Source organism: Giraffa tippelskirchi, chromosome 13 (assembly GCF_054371585.1).
Source record: "Giraffa tippelskirchi isolate mGirTip1 chromosome 13, T2T-mGirTip1v1.2.pri, whole genome shotgun sequence".
Lineage (NCBI taxonomy): Eukaryota > Metazoa > Chordata > Mammalia > Artiodactyla > Giraffidae > Giraffa > Giraffa tippelskirchi.
In genome coordinates, this window is record NC_137287.1 from 37,880,035 (window position 1) to 37,894,293 (window position 14,259).

General features: G+C 48.8%; 1 protein-coding gene and 1 long non-coding RNA gene across 4 annotated transcripts in view; one reads left to right on the top strand and one right to left on the bottom strand.

Moving 5' to 3' along the window:
• Positions 1-723, bottom strand: LOC145531731 (uncharacterized). The gene is made up of 2 exons (XR_014072696.1): positions 456-723; positions 1-201 (listed from the first exon to the last, which is right to left on the bottom strand). It is a non-coding gene; the product is annotated as an uncharacterized LOC145531731 (long non-coding RNA).
• Positions 724-848: 125 nt separating this feature from the next.
• Positions 849-14,259, top strand: part of ADCY9 (adenylate cyclase 9) — a 103,140-nt gene continuing 89,729 nt past the window's right edge. The window contains exons 1-3 of one of the 3 annotated variants that reach the window (XM_081554915.1): positions 893-970; positions 1,333-1,501; positions 1,792-3,525. In XM_081554915.1, coding sequence (XP_081411041.1) covers positions 1,833-3,525 — 1,693 coding nt within the window. In that variant the 5' untranslated portion in view covers positions 893-970; positions 1,333-1,501; positions 1,792-1,832. Of the gene's footprint in view, positions 1,502-1,791; positions 3,526-14,259 lie in introns of all 3 variants that reach the window. The other 2 variants (XM_081554914.1, XM_081554913.1) reach the window with 2 other exon arrangements.

Genomic DNA, 14,259 nt, shown 5'->3' on the forward strand with positions numbered 1-14,259 from the left:
CAGACAAACGGCATTTTACTTTATTTTCTAATTTAGCAGTGAAACCTGGTGAGGCAATGTGGTCGCAGACCCTGCTGACTGGCAGGAGGTACTGTGAGGTGTGTGGATGACAAAGTCAGGACTGGTGCCCTGGAGGGCAGAGGGCTGTATTTCACCTTGCAGACAGTGCTCACCAGGTCACTGTTGCTTTGAAAACTTCCTCTGTGGAAAGGGAAAAACAGTTGTCCAGGGGGAGGGGGAGACGACCCAAGGACGGGAAAGGGTTTCCTTCCCTGGGGAAGCCCTCCCTGGGGCTGCAGAAGCTGGGTCTCAGTGGCACCACTTTCCAGGGTCAACCACGGCCTACTGGGAGTCTGTCCGGATGGGCCAGAAGAGGCTGGGGCTCGAACTGCACCGCGATGGTCGCCCCAAACACGCTCAGGGAGGGAGGGGCTCGAGTCCCAAGTGATACTTGCTCATTGCTTATGAAGAAAGGGAAGCCTCCCTTCAGGCACAGGCAATAGTTGCAAACTTCCATTTATAAACAAGGTGTGCTGAGCGTGAGGGCAAACATTTTCACTTCCCAAACATCGCACCTCAGCAGTTCGTTAACTAGCAGATGCCCTCAGGTTTCCCTGAGCGGGTCTGCGGGCCGACCTGCGAGGAACAACGGTCTCTCAGCGGCGTCCGCAGCCCCCGCATCGCCAGCAGCCCGAGGCCAGGGCGCGACGCGGCCCCGGGCGCAGGGCGGAGGGCGGGGCCTCAGCACACGGCCCGCCCCTGTCCCGCAGGCCTGTCCTCCCGGCGCGCGCATCGTGCGCGTGCCCCGGACCCGGCGGCGGCGTGCGCGGGCCGCGCGTGCGCGCTGCGGCGGGGCGAGGGGCGGCGCGGGCGCGAGTCTGTCAGTGACAGCGGGAGGGGGAGGGGGCCGGAGATGATGGTGGCGGCGGCGGCGGCGGCGGCGGCTCTTCCGACATGAGGCAGCGGCAGCGCGGGGCTCGGCGGCGGCCGCGGCCGGGGCGGCATCTCTAGCTCAGGAGGCGGCCCCAGGCGGCGGGCGGGCGTCCCGGGTCGGCGTCGCGGGAGCGGGCTCTGCGGCAGCGCCGCGCACGGGCCGCCGGCTGAGGGGCCCGCGACCGCCGCGCCCTGCGCTCGCCGCCCGGCGGCTCTGGGGCGCGAGGCATCCCCGCCCGCCGCGTCGGCCCCGGAGGCCGAGAGGGGCGTCGCGGCCGGGTCAGGCCCCGCTAGACGGGCCGCGCCGACGGGGACAGCCGCAGCGCCGCGGGCTCCGCAAACTCGCGCGGGGCGCCGGGCCTCGCCGCCCGCCCGCCCGCCGCTCGCGGGGCCGCCGAGCGCGGGGCGGGGGCGGGGGTCCGGCCGCCGGCCTTGACGCGGCTGAGGCGCAGCTCCGTGCGCAGCATGAGGGGCCGGCGGCCGCAGCCGGGAGAGCTGTGTTTGCTAGAGCGGCCCGCGGCGTGAGAAGGCTCGGCTGGACTTCCCTCAGGAGCGGGCGGCGGAGCAGGCGAGTGCGCGCGGAGGAAACGCGCTGCGGGCTCGGGCGGCGCTGGACGGGCGCGGGGGCGGCCGCTCGCGGACCCCCGGGTGCTCCCGGTCTGGCCCGGTGGCTGCGGTCGGCCTCGAGGGGGAACGGTGGAGCGGCGCTCAGACATTCCCCAGTCGTCGTGAGCAGACGGTGGCTTTCCCAGTAGACCGCCGGGGCCCCCGCTGAGGAAGCGGGTAGGGCTGGTTGCCCTCAGGTGCGCGTTCTTGCAGGAACAGACCCCGGGCTGACTCTGGCTGTCTCGCCGACAGGTCCCCGTGACCCCGGCCAGCAGGGTTCCGAGCTCGGCAACATGGCTTCCCCGCCCCACCAGCAGCTGCTGCAGCATCACAGCACCGAGGTGAGCTGTGATTCCAGCGGAGACAGCAACAGCGTGCGGGTCAGGATCAACCCCAAGCAGCCGTCCTCCAACAGCCACCCGAAGCACTGCAAGTACAGCATCTCCTCCAGCTGCAGCAGCTCCGGGGACTCCGGAGGGGTCCCCCGGAGAATGGGCGCCGGAGGCCGTCTGCGCAGGAGGAAGAAGCTGCCCCAGCTATTCGAACGGGCCTCCAGCCGGTGGTGGGACCCCAAGTTCGACTCCGTAAACCTGGAGGAGGCTTGCATGGAGCGTTGCTTCCCGCAGACCCAGCGCCGCTTCCGGTATGCGCTCTTCTACATCGGCTTCGCCTGCCTTCTCTGGAGCATCTATTTTGGGGTCCACATGAAATCGAAACTAATTGTCATGGTAGCCCCTGCTCTGTGCTTCCTCGTGGTGTGTGTGGGCTTTTTTCTGTTTACCTTCACCAAGTTGTACGCCCGCCATTACGTGTGGACTTCGTTGGTTCTCACCCTCTTGGTGTTCGCCCTAACCCTGGGTGCCCAGTTTCAGGTTTTGACGCCCCTCTCAGGACGAGTTGACAGCTTCAATCATACTCGGGCCGCCAGGCCCACAGACACTTGCTTATCTCAAGTGGGGAGCTTTTCCATGTGCATCGAAGTGCTCTTTTTGCTCTACACCGTCATGCACTTACCTTTGTACTTGAGTTTGATTTTGGGAGTGGCCTATTCTGTTCTTTTTGAGACCTTTGGCTATCACTTCCAAGACGAAGCCTGCTTTCCCTCATCTGGAGCGGAGGCCCTGCACTGGGAGCTGCTGAGCCGGGCCCTGCTCCACCTCTGCATTCACGCCATCGGGATCCACCTGTTCATCATGTCCCAGGTGAGATCCAGGAGCACCTTCCTCAAGGTGGGCCAGTCTATTATGCACGGAAAGGATCTGGAAGTGGAAAAAGCCCTGAAAGAGAGGATGATTCATTCTGTGATGCCAAGAATCATAGCTGATGACTTGATGAAACAGGGGGACGAGGAGAGCGAGAATTCTGTCAAAAGGCACACCACCTCCAGCCCCAAGAACAGGAAGAAGAAGTCTTCCATCCAGAAAGCTCCTATTGCCTTCCGCCCGTTTAAGATGCAGCAGATCGAAGAAGTCAGTATTTTATTTGCAGATATCGTAGGCTTCACCAAGATGAGTGCCAATAAGTCTGCCCATGCCCTGGTGGGTCTCCTCAACGATCTGTTTGGCCGCTTCGACCAGTTGTGCGAGGAGACCAAATGTGAGAAAATCAGCACCCTGGGAGACTGCTACTACTGTGTGGCTGGGTGTCCTGAGCCAAGGGCCGACCATGCCTACTGCTGCATCGAGATGGGGTTGGGCATGATAAGAGCCATTGAGCAGTTCTGCCAAGAGAAGAAAGAGATGGTGAACATGCGCGTTGGGGTTCACACGGGGACCGTCCTGTGTGGCATCTTGGGCATGAGGAGGTTTAAATTTGATGTATGGTCCAATGATGTGAACTTGGCCAATCTCATGGAGCAGCTGGGAGTGGCTGGCAAGGTTCACATTTCCGAGGCCACCGCAAAATACCTAGATGACCGGTACGAAATGGAGGATGGAAAAGTTACCGAACGCCTTGGCCAAAGTGTTGTTGCTGACCAGTTGAAAGGTATGTGCATTTCTTTGCCTCATCATCTCCCTCCCCTATCCCGTTTGTGTTGGAAAAACAAAACAATCTCTTTCCAGTATCAGTATCTGGAGGCAGATCAGTTGTCTCCCAGGGCCAGTGGGACTTTTCCCCCGGTGAGTCAGATATCACAGGTCTGTTCACTGTGACAGTGCTGACCTAGATGACACCTTTAGAAGGAAGGAGAACTTTGAAAATGTGTTGCCTGCCAGCCGGCTGTTAATGTTTCTGAGATGCTGGGGCAGGTCCAATGAGTGTGAGGGGATCTGAGTCCTTCAGTGATCAGAACTTGGAAGCACCATGAGAAATTGCCTTTGTGATCCATTAGGTTGCCCTTAAGCCCCATCAAAGCATTTTTCTATGCCGTTCTCCTCTCTAGGCCTCACTTTGCTGGAATAAAGAAGTTGGTTAAGTCCTGCAGGACCCTTGAGAATTAGATGAAATTATGTACCCCCGAGTGCACACTGCCTTTTGCCTAGGTCTCTTTTTTTAAATATTTGCATTTTCAGCTTTCAACTTTCATTTATTTCATTATGGTTTCTAATCATGGTATTTGTCTTACCTTATAGACAGAAGCATTTTAGAATGTTGAACTTCTCAAACCACCAGGTGATTTGAAAGTGGGACATATACCCAGAGCAGTCTTTAGACCTCTTCCCCCAGCTCCTCAGATTTTCCCTGTCTTAAGTTCCTTACTGCTATTCTTGTTTTTTCACCAAGCTGCTTCTTTTAATTTTCTTTTTTTCACTTAGGGCAAAAATCTTTGAGGTCTGGGAAGTGATGACTTATAAGTAACTGGGATCAAAAGTAAGAATTCTAAATAACTAACATCCTCTCCCCTCCTTTTTTAAAAAAAATCCTTCTGTTTTACTAAAGTCTTCATGTTAAGGGGAACATCTATTTTTGGAAGTATGTAGAGACAATAACATTGATCTTTAAAAGCCAACATTTGTAAAGCTGTATTGTGTTTTGTGGTACCCCACGTTGGGAGTACTCCCTGGAAAGGGAGTACTCAGAAGGAGAAGTAACATCTTAAACCAGAGACAGGAGAAGTAATGGTGTAAATCTGCAGTGTAAGTGGTTGAGTTTGAGGGCCTGGATGGATTGTCACACCGCCTGTGTGCTCAGTTGATATTTCCTTTGTTCTCCATATCATTTACTTATTTGTTATCTGGTGAGGGTACTTTATCCTTATCCTGATCTTTCTTTGTTCTGTTAATTTTGCTAACAGTTGAGGAATTTGTGGGCAGAATAGAAGAATATTTTCACCTGATAATTCTCTCTGCCTAGAGAGCTTTGTGTCTGCTTTCTGCTAAATACTTTCTCTCCTTTTGTCCTCCTCAAATTTCTCTCTGCCTCTCCTTTGTGTTAGTTTTGCACAGCATTATTAGCAGTGCTGTAGACCAGGGAAGAGGGCTTCCCAGGTGGTAAAGAACCCCCCTGCCAATACAGGAGACACAAGATACACAGGTTCAATCCCTGGGTAGGGAAGATCCCTTGGAGGAGGGCATGGCAACCCACTCCAGTATTCTTGCCTGGAGAATCCCATGGACAGAGGAGCCTGGTGGGCTACAGTCCATGGGGTTGCACAGAGTCAGACACAGAGTCAGACTTAACGCCAGCAGAGAGCTTGCAGTGCTACATTGATGAGGTCAGAAACTGCAGTTACTGTGGCAAGTGTCTTCATCTGTAGGACGGTGGCCCCTGCTCTGGAGTTTGGAGATGCCAGTGGAGTGGGGTATGGATGCAACCCTTGCTTGACATTTTGGTACCTTTAGGATCTAAGTGTCCCCTCTCTATCCTCAGGGATTATGGGACAGATTCCAGAGAATGGAGCAGCACTGTGCTATGTTAGATTAAGTATGACGATGATAGCAATTTTGTAAGTGATTCTCTGAACAGTGTATTACTTGAATTTCAAAACTAAAGACAGATGTAATCATTATGTCTGGAAATTGCCAGGTGTTTGACTCTTTGGCAGTACCCATTTTTGTTTATTTATGTGTAATTTTATTTTTAACTTACAGATCAAAGGTCTCAAAGACACTGACACCACGCCCCCCCCCCAAAAAAAAGCTAGAGTGAATTTTTAAAAACCCACATAGTGTAAATTTGGTAAATTAATTTCTTCTTTAAATTTGTGTACACTGTATATTTATAAGGGAAGATTTTAGCACTGGATGGAGGATGGGGAAAGATAGAAGCCTTAGCCAAACTGGTGAGTTTTTAAAATATAATATTCTCTTCTTTAACAGTTTCCCTGAGACCATGATTTTTGCTTTATTCAGCTCATTTTGAAACCCTCTGGACAGGACCCCAGTGATAGAGGATGTCTACACAACTTCCTGACCTTTTTTTTTCTTAAACTGCATAGTTCACTTCTCCTGATGCTATACAAATCTATTCAGCTGAGATGTTAGCATAGTTTGTAGAAGATCCTTCCCACAAAAGGAGTTAAGGTTATATACATAAGATTCCTTTTAGCCCATCTTTGGTTTTGTGGCAGGCATTCTTCTCTATGCAATGCTGAGTGCTAGCTTTTCCTCTCGTCCCCTTTTCTGATACTGGGGCTAAAAATACCCAGTTGAGGACTCTGTAGAAATGAAGATCCGTGGAGTAAACTGGGGTTCCAGCGCTAGCCTGGCAGTGTGGGAGGAAGCTGCTGCTCTGTAGTCTGTCTGAATGGGCTTTGTGGAAAGTGGACTGTCGTTATTTCTGCACTGTCACTCACCCCTCAAACATCTTTAAGTTCTCTCATGTCACCTGGCCCTGTGGACACACAGGTGGAGTCATGATAGTTCCTGACCTGGGTGAGCTTGCAGATTGTAAACGTTCTTCGAGTCCACAGAGTTGGGAATGTGATAGAGAGGTGCATGCACCCGGGGTGGGTCTTGAGGTCAAGCAGTGGCTCTCGAGGGGATTAAAGAACATTCAGTGCAGTGGGGGAAGCGTGGGCAAAGGCTTGCTGTGCTGTGCTTAGTTGCTCAGTTGTGTCCGACTCTTTGCGACCTCATGGACTGCAGCCCGCCAGGCTCTGTCCATGGGATTCTCCAGGCAAGAATACTGGAGTGGGTTGCCATGCCCTCCTCCAGGGGATCTTCCCAACCCAGGGATTGAACCCAGATCTGCCACAGCGCAGGCAGATTCTTTTACCGTCTGAGCCACCAGGGAAGCCTGGGCAAAGGCTTGGGGTTACATTTCTTGGCAGACTGGGCAGTTTAAGTAGTTCATCAGGACAAGGGCAGCTGTGATTACCTGGGAAGGAGTTTGGGTTCAGTCTTACAGGTAATGGGGGGCCATGATGGGCTTTAGGCAGGAAGGTTAGGTGCTCTGACTTGCAGTTTTAGAAAGTTTACTCTTTCAGTTCTAGGAAATGTGGGTTGGAGATTAGTGAGCCATTCCAGTAAATCCTTGTGGCCTGGACCAAGGTAACAAGAATGGCAATGGAGATGAGGTGACCGATGTGAGCAGTAGTCAGATCAACTGGATTGGACCCACAGCCACATTTAAACAGAGGACGGGGGCAGGCGGGGGTTTGATTGTTTGAGAGGCTTTTCAGGTTTCTGGAATTGATGTGGGGATTGTTTGGCATCAGGAATGGGTGAGAGGCCTTTGAAAAATCTGTGGTGTAAATGGAAAGTGCAGGATCAAGTTGTAGAATATGAAATAGGCCAGGAAGCCCTGGCTTGTCCATTCATTCATTCAACATTTTGTTTGGGGCACATTTCTAGGAGCTGTGGATACAGCAGTGAACAAAACACAAAAATTTCTTCTTTGTAAAAGTAAAAGATAGTTTGTTTTGTGTTCAGTTCTAAGGAGAAGACATAAAGCAGGAAGGAGACTATGGAGAGTATGTCTATGTGTGTGTGTCTGTGTTTTAGAGAGGGTGGCCAGTCACTGAGAGAGAAGGTTGAAAGAATTTTCAGCAGAAGACTAGGATTTGAAAATGCTCCAGAAAGTGAGGGGCAATTATTATTAAAAATTCGGAAGAAATGTTTGAGTGATGGGAAGAAGGGTCCTTCCACTCCGTTTGGGACATACCACTGGGCCCAAGTGGAGAAGGCAGTGGCACCCCACTCCAGTACTCTTGCCTGGAAAATCCCATGGACAGAGGAGCCTGGTGGGCTGCAGTCCATGGGGTCAAGAAGAGTCAGACATGACTGAGTGACTTCACTTTCACTTTTCACTTTCATGCATTGGAGAAGGAAATGGCAACCCGCTCCAGTGCTCTTGCCTGGAGAATCCCAGGAACCGGGGAGCCTGGTGGGCTGCCGTCTATGGGGTCACACAGAGTCGGACACAACTGAAGCGACTTAGCAGTAGCAGCAGCAGCACTGGGCCCAAGAGGATACTGGCTGTTGTGTTCTGTCTTGGGCCACAAGCGAAAAAGATGAGTACTGTCAGTTGTTACAACTTTTCCTCTCATAGGCAGAGAGTCACAAAGGAAGTGAAACTCAGAAAATACCTACAGACATCTTATTTTCCCTCCTTAACTATTGATCTAGGGAGATAAAACAAAGGTGCTCAGTCACCCTAAATCTACACCAACAGTTGTGTATTTATAGAGGGAATATCAAAAATATTGCATTGTTATAAGCTAAACAAAATAAGACTTTCCCTCTAAACCAAGCTTTGGACTTGTGGAGCAGCTCAGGGAAAGACCTTTTGATGTACATGGGAGAGATGGTCACCCACTGGCCACTTCAGTGACTGACTCCTGCACCATGTGCTGCTGTCACTTGGGAGAGTGCCTATCTAGACCCTGTCTAGGGTCTCCCCTCAATCGGACAGTGGGCAGAGACACTCAGCACTTCAGCCTCTGCCAGCAGCTGTCCCAAACTGGGAGTCTGGGCTCCTGGTTCCCTGCCAGCTACAGCTAGGATCCTTGGCTATGTACTAGTTCGGGGTGCAGTTTGCTTGCACCCCTGGCTTCACTTGATAGCTTGTCCCTAGCCTAGCTCATACCCCTTGCCACTCATTGAAAAAGACCCTGATGCCGGGAAAGATTGAGGACAGGAGGAGAAGGGGGTGACAGAGGATGGGATGGTTGGATGGCCTGACTGACTCAATGGACGTGAGATTGAGCAAACTCCAGGAGATAGTTAAGGGCAGGGAAGTCTGGTGTAGGCCATGGGGTCACAGAGAGTTGGACACAACTTAGTGACTGAACAACAACAACTTGCCACTGTAGAGCTTGCCCATGGCTGACCTCTCGGTGTCCCCTCTTAAGTTGTGTTGAATAGAAACTCCATGCTTGCCTGCTTCCTTGAGCAGACTCTCATGCACGTAGCCAACAGCCTCTGAAGTAGCAAGGAGTCAAAGATGAAGCAGAAAATCTGACTTGACATCTGGGATTGGAGACAGCAAACAGCTGTGGAGTTGGTGCTCAAGCAGCCCCTGATGACAGTTTATTCAGACTCCTTCAGACCAAATTATATGGCTTCCAGAAGGAGCACACAGCTGTTGATCCTGAGGACCAGCTTTTGAGTAAATTCGCCTCTGGCAAAGAAAGTTAAGAATATGGTTTGCTGAATTGCAGGTGGAATGAAGGGAGGAGAGTAATCTTTTCAGGCAGGATAACTAAGAAAGGAAAAAATTGAAAAGAAGCAAATACAATAGGTAAAGAAATTTCAGGGTTTTCATCTACTAACCACCCTTCAAATAATTGTGTTTCTACCTATACCCTATACCCTGCATACCTATGTCAGTGTCTCCTGTGGACTTTGCTGTGGAATGATAATCTTGAAAAGAAGAACACAGTGAATTTTCTGTGTTGTATGCACATGGGCCTAAATTTTCATCTCTCTGCTGATTGGTGATTTCAGTATTGGTATTTCTGTTTAGATTTTGATATTGTGAGAATATGGTCATTACATACAACATAACAAAAATTTACCATATGAGCCATTTTTAAGCCTGTCAGCTGGATTTTCTTAACTGCTTTGGCATTGTCTGTTGCAGTATGTTGAAGAATGTGTGGAAAATCTGACTCTACAGAGATATATAGTTGGAAAGTGGAGGAGCATTTTAATAGCCATTTAGACAGTTGTGGATATGTTTCTTTGGTACTGTACAAACACCCAAGAAGTAGTGTTTATTGACGGTTAGTTGCAATATCTAATCAGTTTTTTGTCTGCTGTCAAAACCCTTTTGGATTTTTGAATGAACTTTTACCTAAGTGTGACTTTGTAACATCATGCGTTGGTCATTTAGAACATCACGGTTTCTTGAGTTATGCAGATCTTCCAGATGTCGACATAAAGTCTTTAAATATTAGGACGATGTCAGCTTCACAGTGGCGGATAAAAGTGTTCCAAAATCCTGGTTTTCCCTTGAAAGTTTGAGTTGCATCCTTGGCAACAAATACTCTTCAGTTGTTTTTGTTGAAGGGACAGACTTATTTTGTTCATTTCTTAGGAACAGTCTGCCAGATACTCAAGTGAATGACCAGAGTCTGTGCGTCAAGTATAAATGATGTGCTATTAAAAAAGCAGCCCAAACAGGAGCATAGATGCTTTTGGGAACAACTGGTCACATTGGTTCTTAGGGCAGAGTTGTAGGTGCATTCCAACCTCATCCCGCAGAACACACTCAACATTTAACATGATTATTCGATTTTACTGCTTTATCAGGGGACATTCTTAAGTGCAAATGACTGTTTTTTCCTTCTAGAAGTGTGTGGTGCGACAGAGCTGGTTAATGACCAGGAGAGTTTGGTGCTACTGCCCAGATTCATGGTCAGGCACCAGCAGTCTCTTTAGGGGTCAGGATGAAGAATGTCGGCTTTGTATCATCACGTTTGCTTTTGAATCATCAAGGCCAATATCAACACGTGCGTGTGTGCTGAGTCACTCAATTGTGTCTGACTCTTTGCGACCCTTTGGAGTGAAGCCCTTCAGGCTCCTCTGTCCATGGAATTCTCCAGGCAAGAATGCTGGAGTGGGTTGCCACGCCCTTCTCCAGCCAGGGATCTTTCCCACCCAGGGATCTAACCTGTGTCTCTTGTGTTTCCTGTATTGGCAGCGGGGTTCTTTACCACTAGCACCATCTGGGAAGCCCAATGTCAACACGGAGAAAGGCAAATCATGTCTTAGTAGGAAAATAGTTTCGGCCTCACAGATGCCCTGCAGAAGTCTTAGGGACCCCTGGGGGTCTGCACACCGCCCTTTGAGAACTGCTTCCCTGAGTGATAAGAAAGGAAGAGTGAGAGTTTGTACCTACTCCCTGGACACATTCTCATGTAGATGGCAGAGTTCATGTTGGAATTAGGATGGACGTGTGACATTTATTGTGGAAGTAGCAAGTGACTTCAGTTCATGCATTTCCTTTTTCTCAAAAAAAAAAAAAATCCTTTGTGACTCTGCCAAGTCCCTGCTGCTGGTGTTTAGAGGTCAGGATAAAGAACGTCAGCTTTGTTTCTTGATTTATTTTTGTCGAGCTCCCTCTTTGGCGGAATAGTATAGCGGTCGGTGCGTGGGTTTTGGTTTCCCATACATTTGGAATCAGTTCTCAGTTCTGAACCTTGGAACCCAAGGAAGCCAGGAACGACAGTGCCTCTGTCAGAGACCTGTTGGGAGACTATGAATGAGCTGATCATTCAAATAAAGCACTTATTAGCATAGTGACATGACTGCAAAAGGTCTTCAGTAAACAATAACCAACTCTTCTGCCTGAGGAATCACGTTCCATATTGCACTCAGTGGCGTGTTTTTTCCTGCCCTCTACTTGGTGCACCTCTTGTGTAATTGGGTACTGAAACCGAGAACACACCAGGGACTGTGATTGTGACAGTTTCTTGAATGAAAAAGGGCAAGTGTCCAAAATACAAAAACATGGATAACTTGCCCTAGTTAAACTGTAGCTGCCAAGTTTGGCAGCTTCATTACTGAGAGCTCGAGGGAGTTCAGGCAGTATTGTTCTTGGGCTGCTTCTTGTCCCCAGAGCTTAGAGGTACTTAAGGCAACATGACCCTTGATAGTTGAGAAATTATGGGAAAATCTTCACCTCTGGGACTCTGGAGATATTGGATGAGATTTGTACCAGTTAGTTATTCAGCTCTGCTGTGTTCTGCTGTAAACTCATTTATTTATTCAATAAACATCCAGTGACTTTTTTTTTTTAACTATTTGCAATGGCTGGACTAGATTCTGGAGATAGAACACGGTGCCCTCTTAAAAGCCTACAGCCTAGAAGGCAAAATAGATACGAATCAAATAATCACCTAAACAAATACTGTCTAAACTTGCTGATCTTATTACAAAAAGGCCCGGAGGTAGGGAGACTTACCATCTCCTTATAGGTGTGGGAACTGAAGTACTGAGAGGTTAAAGGTTAAGTAACCTTTGGTGGTCATCCAGCTAGAGAAGTTACCAAATGGTGGAGCCAATATTTATTCCCAAAGGACTGTATTAGAAAACACTGGTACCTGCTTCACAGAATTGTTGTAAGGATTAAAGGAGAAAATAATATTAAGTACTTAGAAATGTACTTGGCACATAGTACTCAGTAGAGATTAGATTCACTAACTAGCACTACTGAAAGTGGGGAACATTTTCTTAGCAGCAGCAGCAACAGAAAAACAGCTATACCTTTCTTCCTTCAGCTCTTTCCTGTTCACACAATGTTTTCAGGCATGTTATTATCTCAACCATTGTGAAATCCTAGGATCTTGGAATCTGTGTATATTTAGAAGGTTATGTTTCATTTGCTTGATTCCTTCCCGTTGTCCACCAGTTTTCAGGCTGACTTGGTTTCTTAACATCCTCTGAAGAGGACTGGTGGCTTTTTTTTCAAGAATTAATGTAAACTCTTGGATTTTAGCTTCTTTGGTGTATTTCACTCCATTACAGATATCTTTTTTTTTTTGGATGCTCAAATTGTCCCTTCTTGGCCCCCTGGGAAAACCCTTTTGAGTTAGCCCCTGAGTCCTTTTCATACAAACTGGCAGTGTCTGAGAGCTCTTGTACTTACCTCATAACGTTTTTATGGATTAGAGAAATTATAGGCATGAAAATCTTATTATTTCTGTTTGTCTGGTATTTTTGTTGAGTGAGACTGAGCTAAGCTTTACCCTCTCCCTTTTTGAAAAGAAAATTAATAGTATATGCATGTTTATATGGAGAAAGAGCACTTCTGAACAAATGGTTTGTGCTTCTTCAAGCTCCTCAGAAGCTTTAATTTACATTCTCACAATTGACAATTACAGAGCAACACAGCTTTCTGTCTCCCGTATCTTCCCACTAATGCTTGTTGAAGGACAGGTGCCCTCAAATGTTGGTAAATAAGGATAAAGAACAAGAAAATGAAAGGAATCCTAGACCAAAATGTAGGTCACCTGTTTGCAGACTGAAGCTCATGCCCCCTGCCCCTCAAGCCCCATCTCCCAGGACAGCTGTGGAAAGTTCTGGGAGGCCCAGCTCCAGGAATTCCCTTCCCCTGCCCCTTGTTCTGAATGGTGACTTCTGGAACGATGCCCCGCCACTCACCTTTCCATGCTGTGTAGTAATGTGCATCTGACTTCTGATCTGTATCCACCGAGCTTGAATATGCCTTGAGAGCAGGAATTTTTGCGTATTTTATTTACTGCTGTATTCCTGGTGCCGGAAATATAACTGGTGTACAGCAGAGGCTCAATATTTGTGACATGAACAAATGAATGAATGAAGATGGGTGTTGTTGTTCAGTCACTAAGTTGTATCCGACTCGTTGCAACCCCATGGACTGTAGCACACCAGGCTTTCCTGTCCTTCACAATCTGAGTTTGCTCAAACTCATATCCATCGAGTCGGTGATGCCATCCACTTGTCTCATCCTCTGTTACCCCTTTCTCCTCCTGCCCTCAATCTTTCCCAGCATCAGCTGCTACTGCTGCTAAGTCGCTTCAGTTGTGTCCGACTCTGCGCGACCCCATAGACGGCAGCCCACCAGGCTCCGCCGTCCCTGGGATTCTCCAGGCAAGAACACCGGAGTGGGTTGCCATTTCCTTCTCCAATGCATGAAAGTGAAAACTGAAAAGTGAAAGTGAAGTCGCTCAGTCCTCTCCGACTCCTAGCGACCCCATGGACTGCAGCCCACCAGGCTCCTCCATCCATGGGATTTTCCAGGCAAGAGTACCGGGGTGGGGTGCCATTGCCTTCTCCCAGCATCAGACATGTGTGCAAAACCACGCCCCAGACATCTGCATGGAAGGTGGAGAGAAGGCAGCAACTGGCCTTCCAGGAATAGCTGTGTGGTTAATTAAGTAGAGGCTGTGAGCAGGGTCTCTAAAGGCCCTAGAGGACAAGATGGGAGAGTGCCTGGGAGTGTGGACCAGCCCGCAGGTGGGGAGTGGGGGCAGTCCTGGGCTCCCGGGTCCATGGGGAAGGCTGCCAAGCAGGAGCGCAGAGGATTGAAAACCCAAGTGTTTATTCAGGGCCCAGGAAATGTGGGGTTGAATGGCTTAGTTTAGGGAATAATTATTAAGCTTTTTAAGACAGAGATTTCACTAAGTATATTTATCTTTAATAATACTGTAGCTCCTTAAAATTCTTATTCGATTATCATTTATGCACATGGAAAGTCAGCATATCCTTTTTTGGGCAAAGCTCCAGCATAATCTTTGTGCATAATTTCCAGGATTTTTATGTAATACTATTAAATTCTATTCACTTTTTTTCCTTCCAAGGAAAAATGTGCTACTGAAAGAAGCTTTTGGATCGTTTATATTTGTGTTTGAAT